Below are 18,120 nucleotides of genomic sequence, written 5' to 3'. Positions count from 1 at the left end.
TATATTATTTTGTTCACTTGGGGTAGCTTGGTTTGATATGCCATTAAAGCACGAAAAACATTACGAACTTCTGTGGGTTAGGTATGAAACTGGGTTAAAATAATCAGTCTTAATATACCAAATCGAGGGCTGTAATAGGTTTGTTTGTAATTAACCACGAAGTTACATAATGGGCTATCTGTGCTTTTCCCACCACGGGTATCAAAAACCGCTTTCTAGCGTTATAAGTCCGAAGACATACCACTGTGCCACTGGGGGGGGGGGGGGGCAGTGTAATAGGCTTCCACTGTTCATAATTACATATTTTAAACAACATACGTCATTAACATAGGAAATTCAGGTTTATATGAACTCGTATTTTATTGTTTTGCTTGTTTGTTTTATTGTTAAACACAAAGCAGCACAAGCTTTGTCCACCGTGGATATCGAAAACCGATTTTTAACATTATAAGCGCTTAAACTTATCGCTCAGCCATCGCGAGGCCTTTTTTTGTAAAAACAAACTAAATTAAACTTTAAACATGTATATCGTTATCGAACAATTATCTTTTGTTTGATTTTCATACAAATTAAAATATTTATTTGCAAGTTTTCATACAGTAGTTTTAAGGTGAAGGTTCGATAAACTAAAGCCATGTTTGATCCAATACTGATGGATTTATTGATTTATTTGTAATCTAGGGATGAACCGCACTCTGCTAAATTTCCTTGGTATTCATAACTTAATTATCTTGAAGAGATATTTCCTTGCTGATTGTGCTGGATTTTTTCCTTTTTTTATCCTACTTCTTCAATGGGAAGCATAATGCAGCCCAGCAAAGGTTTTCCAGACGCGTAGAATCTGTCGGCTGACGACCCCTACTTAGAAGCTGACGGACGGCCGCCAAATCTCATATTGAATGCAAGTTACAGCTTCCAGTCACGCGTTTTGGATATACATACATGTTTCTCTGTTTTTCTTGTTGGAGAGTCACTGGAAGTTTTCTTGCACACACTTATCCTACTACAAATATGTTTGTACTCAACACTCTTGATACTAATGGGATTTTAGACATAGGATAAGCGAACGAATTCAAAGAGCTGTGATCTCTTTTTCACAGTTTTGTTTTTGTTTTTTTAATTGAAATGCATATAAAATTTTTACCATTTTAATTTGAAGAATTTTGAAAAGAATAAAAATACGTTTTCACTGGGAATACTAACGTTAAAACTTTTACTGTGGGAGGAAATATCCCCTCTTTTCTCTCGGTGGGACAGAGGTAAGTATATGTACTTACAACACTAAAAGCTGGGGTTCGATTCATAGCGGTGGACACTGCAAATAGCTTAATGTGACTTTGGTATAAAACCAACAAACAACCTCTCTTATTAGGGTTTGGACGTGGCCCAGTAGTTAGCGTGATCGGTGTGTGAATTGTTGGACGTGGCCTAGTAGTTAGCGTGATCGGACTGTGAAATATTGGACGTGGCCTAGTAGTTAGCGTGATCGGACTGTGAAATGTTGGACGTGGCCTGGTATCTAGCGTGATCGGACTGTGAATTTTTGGACGTGGCCTAGTAGTTAGCGTGACGGGACTCTGAATTAGACAAATTCCACTATTCAGTTAGATAAGAGTAACTCAAGAATTGGTGGTGGGTGTTGTTCACTAGCTGCCTGCCTTCCTTCTAGTCCAACAGTTTAAAAGTTAGGGACGGCTATGCGCAGACTGCCCTTTGCGTATTTTTGCGAGAAATTTCTTAAATATGAAATTCTCTTTGTAAAGTTGTAGTAAACACTGCCTGCCATCTGTTGGAACGAATCTGAAGATTCTCATAAAATTCCCGCTGGTGTTTGATAAAAAAAAACAAAAAACAAAAAAACAGAACTTTCTTTAACTTCGGGGTACTTTTTAAGTTTAGTTTTATTACTTGAACTTTGTTATATGACAATACCAGTAGGATATTTGTAACTCTAAATTGAACGTTTCGGAGATATTCGAGTATATCAAACATTCATAAGTCAATTTTCAGTCGCTTGCTTAAACTACATTTTTTCTATGATACGGGTGATTAATATTGATGTCAAGTTCATTAAGATTTTACACTCAACACTTTATGTTTTTTTTTACGAATCATAAGCATAATAACATTGATAAAAAAGTACAAAATAAAACAGCACACTTTCTGTCTGAGTTGCAGAAATAATTTTCTCCTTAAAATTCGTAGCGAAGATATTAGCGTCGAAAATATGAATCTTCATAATACAGTCTTTAAGTAACAAATGCGATTACATCGAGAGATGTAAGTTGCGATAGAATATATGTGTCTATTTTTACAGTTATTTGTTGCGATTACATCGAGGGATGTAAGTTGCGATAGAATATATATGTCTATTTTTACAGTTATTTGTTTCAGATATTCACGCAAAGCTACACAAAGATTATCTGCACAAGCCCTCCTTATTTTGGAACTAAAAGAGTATAAAGAAGACAGTCAACATCGCACACTGGGATGCTTTAATCGAATAGTGGGATTTGACCGTACTCTTATGACGCACCCATAGCCTCAAAGTGTAGAGCACAATTTTACGGCAAGAACACGAACCATGGCCCTCGGAGTCACAGTTTGGCACATTAACCGAATCCTTAAATAAACAACTAGAAATCTTCCCTAGCTACATTATTTCTGTTTTCACTCTGTTGTGCGAAACAGCTTCATGGATCTGTTTGAATCTTCGTATTTTTACTCCTGATATATTTGTACTAAGTGCTGTTTCGTATTCCAAAAACAAAAGTAACTTTGATCGGACTTCCGCACAAAATGTCTCTCAAATATGAAAAATAATTAAGGGCAGTTAATTATTTCGATAACTGATTTTCATATACTTTATATGATCAATATTGACGTTTATGATATATGATAAAGAATACACTTTTAAATTATAAGTATTGTTATTGACTGATATTGTTACTGGAAATTAAGTAACGATATCGTACCACATTTAAGCCAACAAAGTCAAGACATTAATAGTTATTTGATAAAAACACACTTTCCAATAACAAAAACAACACACTAAAAAAAAAAAAGCCGTCGCTGAGTGTATTAGTTATGATATCAGAACTTCGATTTGAGACCTTTTCAAGTTGGATATCCTTTTCACGCTTGACATATCAAAGAGCACTATCCAGTATTGAAAACTATTATCTGATGACGTACAAACAAAACTGCACAAAAGTCCAACAGGTAGTCAAAAAAAGCAATATAAATAGTTATATTAAATGTGAAACTAAAATAATCATATAATAATATTTTTTTCCTCATTTCACGTAGCGGTACCCCAGTTAATTACAACACAAATAATGAATTCAAAAACTTATCGTCAATTTGAAAGAAAATGTAAAACCTCCTAGCAGAGAAAACAATCACCAACCTTAAATCATTTATTGATTTAAAAGCAGAAACCTGGCGAAGCACTAGAAACCAATACGCGTAAGTGTTCTTTTTTCCACATCTCCCTTGTTTTGTTAATTTCGAAAATAGTTATATACCATTGTATAACCATTAACTCTTTTCTGACTACAGTATTAATTGTATAGGGTATAAGACACATTTCAATCATATTTTTCTTCAGATCTGGAACTTTAAAGCAGGAGAGTCGAGGGGTCGAAGAAGAATAAACTTGCGTGAGTATGGCGTAATTTGTGTATATATATGTTAATCCGGTCTGACTAGGAATGCCTCAAAGAAACTGCCATTCGGGGCTCCCTTTCGAGCTTGAGGAGGTAGCTGCTACAGTGACCCCTCCCCTCCACCCCCCCCAAAAAAGACATTCCTACCTTAAAAAATCCATCCCCGAAAAAATCTAAGAGAATTTTTGTTTCTACTTTTTTGTGCTAAGGAAATGTTTGAAACAGTAACGGACATATTTACATGTTGAAAAAACAAAACATAAAACGAGTGAGTAATTTATGTGTTAGTATCTCTAGTGTTGTAAAGAACGTTTTTCGGAAGAATTCAACTCTGATATCGGAACTACAAACATGTTTCTGATTCTTCTTTAAGCAGACTCATATAATTGTTTGTTTATTATGTACGCACTGCTTAGATCTATACACTATTAATAGACGAGTTTAAATACCCTTCTGCAGGCCCTCTCAGAGGTTCAGAGAGGCCCGGACCACTTTTATCTTTTGATGGCACATGAAAACAAAATAAGACAATTAGTAGACCAAAAGATAAGTGAAACGTAATTTGAATATTATTTATTTAACATATATTTATTAACATTGATTAATATTTAATAAATGCTTTTCTAGCATTTTCCTGTGCATATAAACAAGTCACAAATGCAAAAAATAAAAAGTGTTTAAATTTAAGGCCCCCTTTGAGCTTGATATCTGGGCCAAATGACCCTCCTGACCTCCCCCTCTAATTGGCTCTACCCTTCAGTTTTTCATGAGTGTAGATCCAATCTCTCCTGGAGAAAACAAGTAACTTGTAATAATTTAAAACAAAAGGTTTTGACCCATATACTGACATGATTGGCTGTAAAAATTTAAAGACAATGCACACAATGCAATGTAAAGTAAACTAAAAGTTGTCAATGCTGAGTGAAAAAGATTGAAGTGAGAAAAACACTTCTTCGTCCAAGTGATTTGAACACGAGTAATATATTACCCACAATATGCCGGAAAGCTAAACTTATTAGTTTATTACACTACACACACACACAGCGCCACCTTTGCATGTGTGGAAAGTTCCGGTGACCTCATAACATCTACGAAAGCGTTGACCTCTTTATTGACCTTGGTTCGTGAAACATTTTATGGGCAGAATATCAGGCATATTAACAATGTTCCCCATAAAACACGAAGTAAAGTCAATAATTTGCTATTTCTTTTCAAATTCAGAAATGGCAGGTGTCCTGAAGGGTCTCAGTTTTCTCAACAATTAATATATATAAATATATTTTGTGTTGCAGCTTTGTAAACAACAATAAAAATACTAAAGAAGATAAGGGGTTTGCAGTTTTCCTTTCGGTGATTTTTTTTTTTTTAGCAAAGCCACATTTGTCTATCTGCTGTGTCCATCGCGATGAATCGGACCTCGGATTTTAGTGTTATAATTTGATGACGAGGAACTCATTTCTTAGAAATAATAGCTTGGAGACGGGTAAACTGGGTAATGAAAAATCTTTATTGTAAATGCACGACGTTTCGACAGTATTATGTTATGCTCAGGTACACTTACAATATTACAAATACCAATATTAACGTACTCTTCAATTGATTTAACGAGATGTGGAAATATATTAGATATATATATATTTGATTACCATTGTTCTCTACATTATTCAAATTATTTACCCGCGCATAGAAAAATAGAAGCGGTGGAGAATGTGGTTTGATGTTTTATATCTATTTCATAAGTAGAAGTTTGCTTTGATTTGATTAAAAAAATACTTACTGAAGTCCTATGTTTTGCTTAAAGCTAAGTAATGTGGCGTCTTTTTATCTATTCTGTAAAATAAACGACAGTTCGTTTCCTACTTCAACTGTAAAAAACAATCCTTTTTTTAGCGTACAAAATATTACTCTTTGTACGGGTTTAATGTGGTCTAAACAAGGTTTTTGTTTTAATTGTAAATTATACGTCGGACTGTGTACGGGACAAAACCTCTCTACTGAGACCATAAGTGCTTTGTTTGTTTGTTTGAAGTTTAGCACAAAGCTACACAGTGGGCTATCTATGCTCTGCCAACCACGGGTATCAAAACCCAGTTTCTAGCGTTGTAAGTCCGCAGACATACCGCTGTGCCACTGGGGGGGGGGGAGGCACCGCTAGTGCAAAGATTTAGTTTGAACGGAGAACAGCTCAAATTTTGATTAACGCTTTTGCGATTGAAGTGATTAAGAATTCAAAATGTCCAATAAATAACACACAAGATGAGGTTTCATAAAAATTACCCTTTCCCTAAATTAATAAACAAATAAACCCAAGAACAGATTAAAAGTACTACAGTAGATTGAAATCAAATGGTTATAGTCGTGATCTTCGACCCCAAACAAATAAATCTTATTTCCAAGGCTTATTATTCATGTATGTCAAGTCTGATGATTTTAAATTTATTGCACCCCCACCCCCTCACTGATGGATCGGCGGTAATAACGGTAGAAATAGGGTTTTGATTCTCGCGATGGGCATAGCACAGATTGCCCATTGTGTAGCTTTGCGCTTAACACAAACTTATGTCCATTAACTGTCTAGTTTAATGAGCGGACAAGTAATTTTAACAAAGCAGATTATGCCTTTCGTGACCCAATAAACGTCTGGTGTGTCATCTTGAATATAAATATTGACGAAATAGAGCAACAAAAAGGATTCCCTTACATTTTTAAAATTTATTATTTTGTAACTTACGATCTCCTAATTTAACCCACAGATACTATTTATAACTTATGATCTCGTAACTCACCCACATACACAGTTACTATTTTTTACTTATGAGCTCCTAACTCACCCACAGTTACTCTTATTAACTTATGATTTCGTAACTCATACACAGTTAATTTTTTTTTTTACTTATGAGCTCCTAACTCACCCACTGTAAAGTTTACTGTTGCGGTAGTAATCGAAATTACTGCTCTGTGTATAAACTTTAAAGGTAAACCATTAGTTACAGAACTGTGTATTTTCATTGCATCTACTGTAGTTGGTAGGGAAGTTAATAGGTTGTTTGTATAATCTGTGAATCACAGTCATTCACATTTATTGTCCACATAAATTAAATATTGTCTAATTATCCACTTTCTTGACTCGTTACATGTAAACCATACAAAATCTCTTTTTTATTTTTTCAGTTGTGATGTGAGTATCAAAAGACACATCGTCTTAATGTTTCCTTTGTGTTTGTGTTCCAGATTATTAACCAGGTTGTAACTTAAGTCGCCTGCTATACAGTCTGTGTTATGTTGACTATCAATGTACACACCGTGTTTCTGTTGGATGTGTCATTTAAAATGTAAGAATTAACTAAGAAAAATAAACTAATAAGTTAACATGTCAACAGAACGTACCCGATCAATGAATTCTTTTAGTTTGAAGCGAGATTAAGTAATAATTTTATTCACCGATTAACTGACATAAAAACAACGTTAAGTAATACTTTTATTTTATTCACTAAAGCAAAACCAACAATCTACTTAACAACACCGAGTTTCTGACATAAGCACTATGGTAGGATGTGTAAATATTTAATAAACGTAATATTTTTTCCAACAGATATTTTTATTACGTATTTTATGAGTCATTTTTACAAAATTTTCATTAGACGGCGCAAGCAAAGTAAGTTTACATTGAATTTTCCAAACCTATGTTATTGTTTTCGTAATCGAGACGGATGACGTTAGACCTTATTGTCCTTGGTTCGAGAGTAATCGTCTTATTACGTTTCTGTCGTTTTGGGTGTAGCAACAATGTGAAGTGTTCTTGAACAACTATAGGTGGCTCTTCACTGAACTTTTATATTAAATTACGAGACAAATTATTCATACATAAGTATGTTGGTTGGGCCAGAAAAACATCAAATTATTTATTTTAAGAAAAATTACATTTAAATTAAGTTTTGTATTATTGTATTCAAGATCTTCCAATCATGTATGAGAATACAAAAACCTCTATATCAGTGGTTACCAAACGTTTCAGGCTCGCGTAGCACTTTTTGTTTAATTTTTTAAAATTACAAACGCATGCCTAATTTAAAAAAAAGATAAAAAACCCATTAAAAAGTATATTTTTAACACTTACCCATTAATGCGAAGGACGCGATTGTTTTTTCTGGCGCGATTGAAGAATATGTGGTACCATTTTTGTCAATTTTAAGGGAAGAAAATACTGGTGAGTCTGTGCAGGTAGTGGTGAGTTTATAAGTGAGGATAGTAGTATATATATGTACGTGGAAACTCAAATAGGGCTTATTACAAATTTTATGATGTTTTATGTTAATTGAGTCTTGTACCACCGACGTATCACCAGTGGTACGCGTAGCACAGCTTGAGAATCTCTGCTGTATATTGTTACTAAGTGCTGAGAAAATAATATCATTAATGGTCATAACATAAGTCACACTCTAGTAGTTAAGGGTTAAAATAATAGTATTTAATATAGGCTTATTTTATACAATCTTGTTCTTGAAGTTTTATTACTTATTGTACTTATATTTGAATTATACAATAGAATAACATGGTAAAGAACATCAGGATCAAGGAATTTTAGTATACTCTGTTAATGAGAATTGCATGTAAGTCAATAACATGTTAATAAGTTTGTTGAACTTGTCCATTTTCTGCATGTCCAGATGTCCTGCTAACGGCTTCTCATAAAACAAGTATTTGAAATGTTTTATTCGCGATGGTAACACATTGATAAAAGTTTCACGACTCAAACGTCAAGAGATTGGATCTTTCTAGTTAACACACTTAAGAAACAAAACCGAACAAAGTCAGAAGAATCATTATGGAAGAAATATAGAGTATACACATGTGAGTAAAAAACAAAAACAACGATGTTATTCGAAGACCTGTCCGCCTGGAACAAATATGGAAGAAACAAAACCGAACAAAGTCAGAAGAATCATTATGGAAGAAATATAGAGTATACACATGTGAGTAAAAAACAAAAACAACGATGTTATTCGAAGACCTGTCCGCCTGGAACAAATATGGAAGACTAAAATAAATCTGTCATCGGTACAAGCACGTGAAGCCATAGACCGTAACACAGAACGTATGATACGTTTCAAGACTAAAGAATAAGATAAAATCTAGAACAACGCCGACGTATCAGAAAAAGAAGTTTAACCATAAAGTCCACGGATAATAAAGGAGTTAAATAGAATGTGGACTCTTGACTGTGATCATAACAGATAAAAACTTAGAACATGATGTGTCTTGAAGAATCAGATTAGAAACCTTATAATTAGGATTTCTTATTTTTTTCCTGTCACGAAAGTTAATCTGAAGGCTTTAATACCGCGTCACGACAATGCCGACCCAGGTTTAACCCGAATCAAAGAGTAAGTAACCAGATACCAGGACCAACAGTTGGAAAATAAAGTTAGTGATAATTGTGATGTAGAGGTAGACGAGAAACTTCAAAACTAATCTTTAGCATGTAATACTTACGAAGTACTATGTACTTCCAAGACTGACCTAATTTCGTATAAACTGTACTTATAAGAAATCAAACACATAAAATACCCTATTTAGGTATAAAAACTCACTATTTTCACTACAGTATTGTTTATTTGTTTGTAATTAAGCACAAAGCTACACAATGGGCTATCTGTGCTCTGCCCACCACGAGTATCGAAACCCGGTTTCTAGCGTTGTAAGTCCGCAGACATACCACTGTGCCACTGGGGGGGGGGGGGCTCACTACAGTAACAAACAACTTCTTCACGTATTATGAATAATGATCTCTGAGGATATTAACATCCACAAAAAGATTTATTATAGGGACAAACAAATGAGCCGCTCTCTGAGGATATTAACATCCACAAGAAGATCTATTATAGGGGCAAACAAATGAGCTGATCTCTGAGGATATTAACATCCACAAAATTGTTTATAGGAATAAGCATTTAATCTGCTCTCTAAGGATATTAGTATTCAGAGAAACTTCTAGTACAGGAACAAAGATTTAGACTGCTCTCTGAGGATATTAACATCACAAGAAGACATGTTAAAGGAATAAAAATTTAGACTGTTCAAACTCAAGACACCGATGAGAATTATTACTAGAACAAACATTTTTATTGTTCTGTGAATGTATCAGAGCCAACTATGACATATTCGCTATGTTTCATAAAATGAAACTCTTTCATAATTTCAAACATAATTAATATGTAATATCATTCAAAAATATTTTGTTTTTATGGTAACTTGAGACAAGTTCTTTCAAGAGCTCAGTAGGGTATTCCGTTGTTTAGGACAAATAATCTCAATCTGGGCAGTAGGATTCTGTTGATTGAAACAAGTTATCTCAATCTTGGCAGTAGGATTCGGTTGTTTGGGACAAGTTATCTCAATCTGGGAAGTAAGATTCTAGTATTTGAGACATTTTTGCATGTTTGTTGAATTTCAAGCAAAGCTATCCGAGCATTATCTGCACTAGACGTCCCTAATTTAGATTTGATAGACTAGAGGGAAGGCAGCTAGTCAACATCACTTACTGCCATCTCTTGGGCTACCCTTTACAAACGAAAGGTGGGATTGATTGTCACATTATAACGCCCCTACAGCTAAACGAATGAGCGTGTTTGGTGATGGGAGGTTAGTGCAGTTCTCATCAATTTAGCAGTATTATACTGAAGCATGAGATAGGTTTTCTCTCCAACCCAGCAAAAGTATTCTGGTGCTTAGGACAGGTTTTCTCACAAACCCAGCAACAGTGTTCTGATGCATGAGACAGGTTTTCTCACCAACCCAGCATCAGTGTTTTGACGCTTGAGACAGTTTTTTTTTTCATCAAAAATACAACTCCGAGAGATGAGTACATCTTGGAGTAAGACAATTTATATGGTGTAGTTTTAACTTACATGCCTGTTTTCGATCTTTTTTTTTTTGTTACAAAAAGATATTCAAAACGAGCTAGTTTTCCACTGACTTAGGTGCTCAGTTTACTTATTTTTCAATGTAAAAACATACCACACCAGAAAAGATAGTCGAAATCATATTTAACTCTGTCCTCTCAGATTATTGACTTAGCTGTGAACTAACGAGAGTAAATAACTGACGAAGCATCAGTTCTCATAATATGAACTTCTGTCTTGTGTAGGCTGACATGTTTCCAACGAAGTTCAAATGTGTAAAAAAAAAAAAAAATTCTACAAGTTGGCCAAAATCAACAGCTACTTCTTCATGAAATAAGCCAAAAGTTTGAATAAAAATAGAGGCCGGTTTTAGTTGAGATTGTTAATCAAGTGTTGTTTTAGTTGTGTTTATGGAACATACACAAAGTGTAGCATCAATATATGCATTTTTATTTCTGCGTATCTCACAAACAATACTTTATTTGAAATTGATTATTACTTATTCTTCCAAGTCAAACAGCAAGTATCGAATTATTTAACTTGTATACAAATAGAATAAAAATAAATAAATTTTAGTGAGAAAAATAAATAGATAAAAAATAAATGTGTGCTACTACTTTTATGTTGAATAATGTGAAATAAAATCAGCAAAACGATTATCTCTTTGACATAATTTTGTTTTCAATCTTGTGCGAGACAAACCCAATCAAAATCCACTTAAATATGGGTGTTCATTCCATTCCAGGCTCGATTCTGAAAAATGTTTTCACATTTAGAAAAGCATCAGCATCGAGATGACTCATTCAAATTTTAAACAAAAGTAAAATACAAAGAATTTTTAAATCATAGAACTTTGAGTATATGTTTTACTTCAATTTCAACTCAAGGGAGTTAATTAAAAGTAAATCAGAATTGTCTTAACAATACACTCAAGTTAAAAAATCAGCTAACTAACAGAAACAAAAAACAGATAAATCATTAAAGTTCTAAAAGAGTAAAATACAAAGTGATCTTAAAACCTAGAACTTTGAATATGAATTTCTTACTTCAGTTTCACCTCAAGCAAATTAAATGAAATTAATGCAGAATTGTTTTTATAGTACAATCAAGTTAAAAAATCAACTAACAGGAAAAAGTGAAATTGTAATGATGTGTTTTTATTCTATTTTACACATCACAATGAAGCTAGTTTTATATAGAAGTTGAAGAATAAGTAATATTTATGTACCACTAATTTATTCTTCTAGATTATTCGGCAGACACGCTGTTAATATACTAAAAGCAAATATGAAGCCTAATTTTATCGTTTGATTCAGCACTTATCACCGAGTTGTTCCAGTTTCGGGAATTGTTTTGTCTGTTTGTTGTTAAGTACAAAACCACATAATAGGTTATCTGTGATCTGCTAACTGCGGGTATATAAACCCGAATTTTAGCATTATAAGCCCTCAGACGTACCGCTGAGCCACCAGGGACCGGTTTCGGGGAACTTCACCCCTCATAAGTAACCCTGGGCAAGGGCAAATCGAAAGAAAACACAAATAGTTGTGTTTTTACTCACTACACGGACTACAGTGAATCAATATTTATATAGGATTGAAGAATATGTAGCATTTAAGCTACTGATTTATTCTTCTGAACTGCTTGGTTGGTTGTTTGCAGTTAAGTACAAAGAGCTAGCTGTGCTCTGCCCACCATGGGTTTCGAAGCCCGGTTTCTAGCCTTCTGAACTGTTCAACAAACAGTGTATTTAATATTATAAAAATAAAGTACAATCCCTACGACAAGAAGCCTAGGCTTCATTTTTATTACAATATAATGTATTTATTAGCGATCCAGTTATTAATGAAAAATGCTATTTTTACATTTGTTACAGCTGAAAGTATACTCCCTTTGATGTAAAGTATGTTACGATCATTTGAGCCTACTGTTATTTCTTTATTGTTTTTATCAATGTCATTCGTGATGAATTTGTGAGTACTGTTTTTAAATTATATAAAATATATCTTTGATTAAAAGCTTCGCCCGACCATTACAAAAAAAAAGGAAATACCTTGTTCTTGACCCTAACGGAGGTGAAATGATTAGGAGTTTTTTCTTGGTATCTTCAGAGAGATTTTGTAAAATGACACGACATTTAAAAATGTATAATGTTAAACGATTTTTAAGTGTTATTTTTAATTTAGATGATTTTTCAAACATGTTTTCGAATAAAATTAATTACGTAAGTCAGTTTCTTGTTTTAGTATCAATTTTATAGAAATAAAATTCCATTGTAACTCTTTTTTTAGTTTGTTTATTTTATAGTAAGGTCACATTGGGCTATCTGCTGTGTCCACCACGTGGAACCGAACCATGGATTTTAGAGCTGCAAGCCCTTAGACTTACCGCTGTCCCACCAGGGGACTACAAAAGAAAAAAAACGATTATCAATGTCAAAATGTTAGAGATAATTATTTTAAAAAGAGCTTATTTTTGACCTGCAAAAAAAGGTCATTTTTCAAGAAATAGTCCCTATAAGGTGACTAATATGTCACGTACTTCCATTGTTTTTTGAAATGAAACACCATGACTTGTAAATATATTTTTCAGTTTAATTAATATACTTTTTATAATCTTTTTCAACACTATTTGTAACTTCTGTAATTGCCTCTTATTGAATAATAGCAAAAAACAAAACAAAAAACATTGACACATAAATATGAAATATTCGGGAGGCATGCGCCTCCTGTGAACTTAAGAAAATCAAATATTTACCTGAACAAGCGAAGTCTTTGTGAATTTTTTAGTTTAAGAACTATAAGTAATAGGCATAACACCAGAAAAGCACAGACACCAGAAATCGTGTAGATCAGTTCGTTACCGGTTGAGTTCTCTGTAAAACCAAACCACTTACATGTTTTAAAAAAGTATGTAGAATAATTTTTTACTAAAAATCACGACAAAAAAATAAGATAAAACATGATTTTGTGATACTTATTACATTTAATTCGTTTATGTTTAGTTGCTTACTTGTTACATTTGTTTGTGAAATATTTTCTAAAATTAATGTTTGAGGATAGAATTTAACGAGGAAAAGTAGTAATAACTATACTATGAGAGCAAAAATCCTCATAAAGCAGCATGGGCGTCCGCAGAAATTTTTCCGGGGGGGGGCAAAGTCAAAATCAAGGGAAGATGGACCCAACTTCAAAGTTTTGCCATTACAGTCATGATAATAGGCAAGTTCCCACGGTTAGATTTAACGGATATCATATTTGTAAGTTTAGTTTAAACTATACTGCACACTTGCAGCTATATATACTCCATAGTAGTAAATTTTGGTTTGATTTTTTAGGTTCTTAACCTTATAGAGTAATTTCACCTTATATAAAACAACTGTTTATATGAATACAGTAATTTCAGGTTACATAAAGCACAATATTTCAATGGCCTTTATTGTATAGGTGTGGTAAGAACAACAATCTGCAATTAAAACTTTATTTACTATAATGTTTGCCTGGCAATTATGAGACCACCCCTATGTAGTTTTGATATAGTCAACACGATTTCCTAGGTTGGTCGTTACGAAATGTATTGTTGTTGTTTTTGTGTGTGTGTGTTTAGGCACAAAACTATACATTTGTACTGTATGTGCTGTACGGCTGGTATCGAACCCCAGTTTTAAGCACTAAACTCTTTAAGCTTACCGCTGAGTCACCGGTGGAGAATGTATTGTATGAGCAGTTAATTTCACGATAAGTTGTAGACTATGAATAGCTTTGTGCAAAGAAACCGATAGCCAGAGCGCTTTCAGGATCTCAACCTTCCTTGATTTGGGGAACTGAATAAGAAAAAAAGGTTTCTCCTCCGAAACCACTAGGAGTCAGATTATCGGTTGTCATTTCAAAGAGAATTAGTTTCAAAATATTTTATTTAAAGTAGAACTAACCTAATTCTTGTTAGATGCTAAAAATGCTATAACAAAGGTAAAAATAAAGTCCTGAATTATAACTCTTTTCTTACCGTCTAGATATGAAATTGGAACGTAGCGAAAAATTAAGGAATCTTGTAATACTCCGAAAGTCTTCTCATTCAGTTGTAATTTTAAACATGTTGCCTCGTCTTCATTTATGAGGTTGGACACTTTTTGCACAAGAAGTTTATTAGATTTTTCTTTATGGTCAGGTGCAAACAGAAGTATGACGACACCAGAACCTGCAGTTACGAAACAAAAGAAAAACAAAACCGAAGTTTTAATCTGTGGTATTGATAGACTGAAACTGAGAACATAAGAAATCCTAACGGTAATCTGAAAATGGACAACCACTAAGCTCGAAACAGTTATAATTGCACTTTGGTGGAATTAAATTTGTTTTAGGACAAAACCACATTGGGCTATCTACTGTGTAAATCGCAAAGAATCGAACCCCGGATTTTAGCGTTTTAAATCTGTAAACTTACCACTGTCCCACCGGGGGACTTAATGTAATTTAAACAGAAGCTAACTCTCGTGTTCACGTACTAGGTAAAAAGTTCACACGTAAGATTCTTGAAACGTCAATGTGAAGACAGCGAGGTAAAATGTGATATAACTGAGTTTCAGCAGCTGTCTGGTTGTCTTCTGAAGAAAGTTCACCTGTGCCATTTAGAAGAAACTGCACTTCCAGTGCATCGGAGTCTGTAAGCAGAAGAGTAAATATAAACTAACCAAGTAAGTTCAGCGGTACATTTCATACAGAAAATAAAGCACATCTATGGGCGTTCAAGTTGTCACATACTAATTACAATAATTTAACATAACAACGATATATACCTTAATTTTAGATTGATTTTCGGCTACAGAAACTTGTGACAAGCACTTTTCTTATTGTGTTTTAATTTATAATGTATACTATTTCAAAACACCACACAGACAGCACGTACATCCCGAATTATTACAAAATAAAAGTACAAACAGAATGTTTCAGTTAACGCTTCTATTTCTTGGAGTGCTCAATATTAGTTCACATTGTCTGTAAATTTGTTTGTTTGCCCGTGAACTCCCCCCACTGTTATAGAACCAGAAGGAACAAATTCGGCAGACAGATATGGGGTGATCTAAGGTGTGTACTTATCTATATGGCGTATTTTTATTACCAAGGAGATACACGGTGGGTGGGATTGGAGGGGTATATTGAGCGCCCAGAAGGTCACCTACACTTAATGTGGGTCTAGGAGTAACTTTTCTGGGTTACTGAACCTAAATCGATTATCGGACTCCCCCTTTGTATAGCTATAGCCCCCTAATAAAGCGTGCCAGAAAGGTCATCAAGCATGATGGGAGTGTAGAAATTGATCTGTAGAGTCGCTGGACATTAATATTCCACACCCCTTCTTGATCCTGGAGGTTCCATGTTTGAAACTGTGTTCCCCCCCACCCCCTCTCTCTACTCGCAAATTAACGGGACCAAACGTGACACATGTGCTCAGTTACTACATGGGGTAGCTATATACGTAATTGGGGATAATGGCGGAACTTGATCTGTACATTGGGAGACTCTGTGAATCATGAGGGGGTGGCTTTAGAATCCCGGGGCGGAGCGCGGGTATTTTATGCTAGCAACTATTACTAAGAGTAACCATATTTATTAATTGTATTGAATTTTCTTTCTCCAAATATTTAGCATTTATTGATCTTTCATTAGTTGTCATTAATTTTGAAAATGTCGCCACTATTGAAGAAACTTTTGTTAGAAAAGAAGTACATACAAGAAAATCAAATAAACATATATCATGATAATGCAATGACCTTAGTAAATTATATTAAAAATGTCTTGTTTAAACTAGTTAAACACAATTCATACATAATGGTTTTCATTATAAGCTTGTTGTTATTGAAAAAAACAAAAACATTCACTCTTTAAATTAAATGATTTTAAAACAAGATTTTTAGTAAAACCACAGCAAAAGCAGGGGAGTTTTAACCCTAAAACATTTCTATTAACAAAATAATTGGAATATACATACTTTCCAACTGAAAATTAAGTAAGAGATATTTGTATGTTTACCATATTATGTTTGAAAGGCCAATAATTCAATTCCGCTCACCTGAATTCTTCTCCGTTTGTTCATTATAGTTCTGTAAGTGATTCGTTGTCATATTCCTATTTCCTTCTTTGAATAACCTATATATAAAACATCTAGCCCAGTTACTCACAAAATACTATATATTTCAGCATTTTTTATCTAATGCTGAAGTATTTTTATAATTTCTAAAATAAAGTACCTAAAAAAACATTTCTTTATGAAATAACTAGATAAGTTTATTGTGCAAAAAAAAAAAAAACTCTGTTATCAGCGACAAAGTTTCTTTTATGAGCAATGAAAAGCTAAACGGTGAAAAAACGGTAAAATTTAATGTCACTAAAAATGTTTATAGAAGAAATAGTCGGGAAAGAGAATTAATCCTTGACTTTTTTTTTATTTCTTTGTAAACCTTCAAATATAAGTTTGTAATGAGTTTTTACAAGCTTGAATAATTTGTTCTTTTTATCGCCTTTCTTCATTATCAATCATATTTCTTGCATACGTCACCAACTAGTTGCAAAGGAAAAAAAAACGTAGTAAAATTACGGTAATCTGTATCTTTAAAACATAGAGACTTACCCTATATATACATCTGTCTCTGTCTCACACTTACAAATTTGTAAATACATTTTCGAAATCATCATTTTGCAAGGCTTCAGGTTGACGGGATACTTTTTCCAAAAGTAACACTGAAATACAACATGAACGTTGTAGGTTTTTTCGGAATGCACAACATTTTGGATATTTATACACGCAGTTTCGAGTAATACTGTGCGGATGTATTCACACTGACAAGATGAACAAGTGACTGAACACCTCTTGAGGTAAGAATATTTCACAATAATTAAAATTGGAAATATTTTGATTTAATCTATGCTTACCATAATCTTGTTTTGATTTTCAAGTTGCTCAAGATTCAACTGGAAGTACAACTCGGACAGAAAAGTCTGGGATTCTCCTCTGGCTGAGTTGAACTTGAAGTGAACAAGGATCACAGGAGACAACAGGACTTTGTCCAGTGGTAGGAGCCATTGCATATAATTCATCACAATGTCAGACGAGTATCTCACGTAGGAAACACAGCAGAGTAAACACGTTTCTGACGTACGAATTAGCGAAGGAGGAAACACAAAATACTGAAGAAGAAGAAAATATTTTATTCATTAATTTGCATATTTATAACTAATATTTATTTGATCCCAATAACTAAAATTGTAGCTGTATTGTAGTTTTGTGTCATTTTCGAGTTGTGTGTCTTTATCAACGAATACCTGAACATTTTAATTAAAACAATCATATGTCTGTGTCTGTTTGTTTTGAATTTCGCGCAAAGCTACACGAGGGCTATCTGCGCTAGCCGTCCCTAATATAGCAGTGTAAGACTAGAGGGAAGACAGCTAGTCATCACCACCCACCGCCAACTCTTGGGCTATTCTTTTACCAACGAATAGTGGGATTGACAGGCACATATAATGCCCCCCCCCCATGGCTGAAAGGGTGAG

At 33.8% G+C, this 18,120-nt stretch overlaps 1 protein-coding gene across 2 annotated transcripts in view; it reads right to left on the bottom strand.

The window, feature by feature from the left end:
• Positions 1-11,151: 11,151 nt before the first annotated feature.
• Positions 11,152-18,120, bottom strand: part of LOC111085599 — a 47,763-nt gene continuing 40,794 nt past the window's right edge. For both annotated transcript variants that reach the window (XM_022384919.1, XM_022384920.1), the window contains exons 8-14: positions 17,500-17,754; positions 17,198-17,307; positions 16,640-16,716; positions 15,075-15,230; positions 14,576-14,767; positions 13,328-13,445; positions 11,152-11,323 (exon numbers count right to left, since the gene is read on the bottom strand). In XM_022384919.1, the coding sequence (XP_022240627.1) occupies positions 11,302-11,323; positions 13,328-13,445; positions 14,576-14,767; positions 15,075-15,230; positions 16,640-16,716; positions 17,198-17,307; positions 17,500-17,754 (930 nt within the window). In that variant the 3' untranslated portion in view covers positions 11,152-11,301. The remainder of the gene's footprint in view (positions 11,324-13,327; positions 13,446-14,575; positions 14,768-15,074; positions 15,231-16,639; positions 16,717-17,197; positions 17,308-17,499; positions 17,755-18,120) is intronic.

This window comes from Limulus polyphemus, unplaced genomic scaffold (assembly GCF_000517525.1).
Source record: "Limulus polyphemus unplaced genomic scaffold, Limulus_polyphemus-2.1.2 Scaffold498, whole genome shotgun sequence".
Lineage (NCBI taxonomy): Eukaryota > Metazoa > Arthropoda > Merostomata > Xiphosura > Limulidae > Limulus > Limulus polyphemus.
The sequence above is the reverse complement of the archived record's forward strand: the minus strand, read 5'-3'. Positions and strand labels throughout refer to the sequence as shown.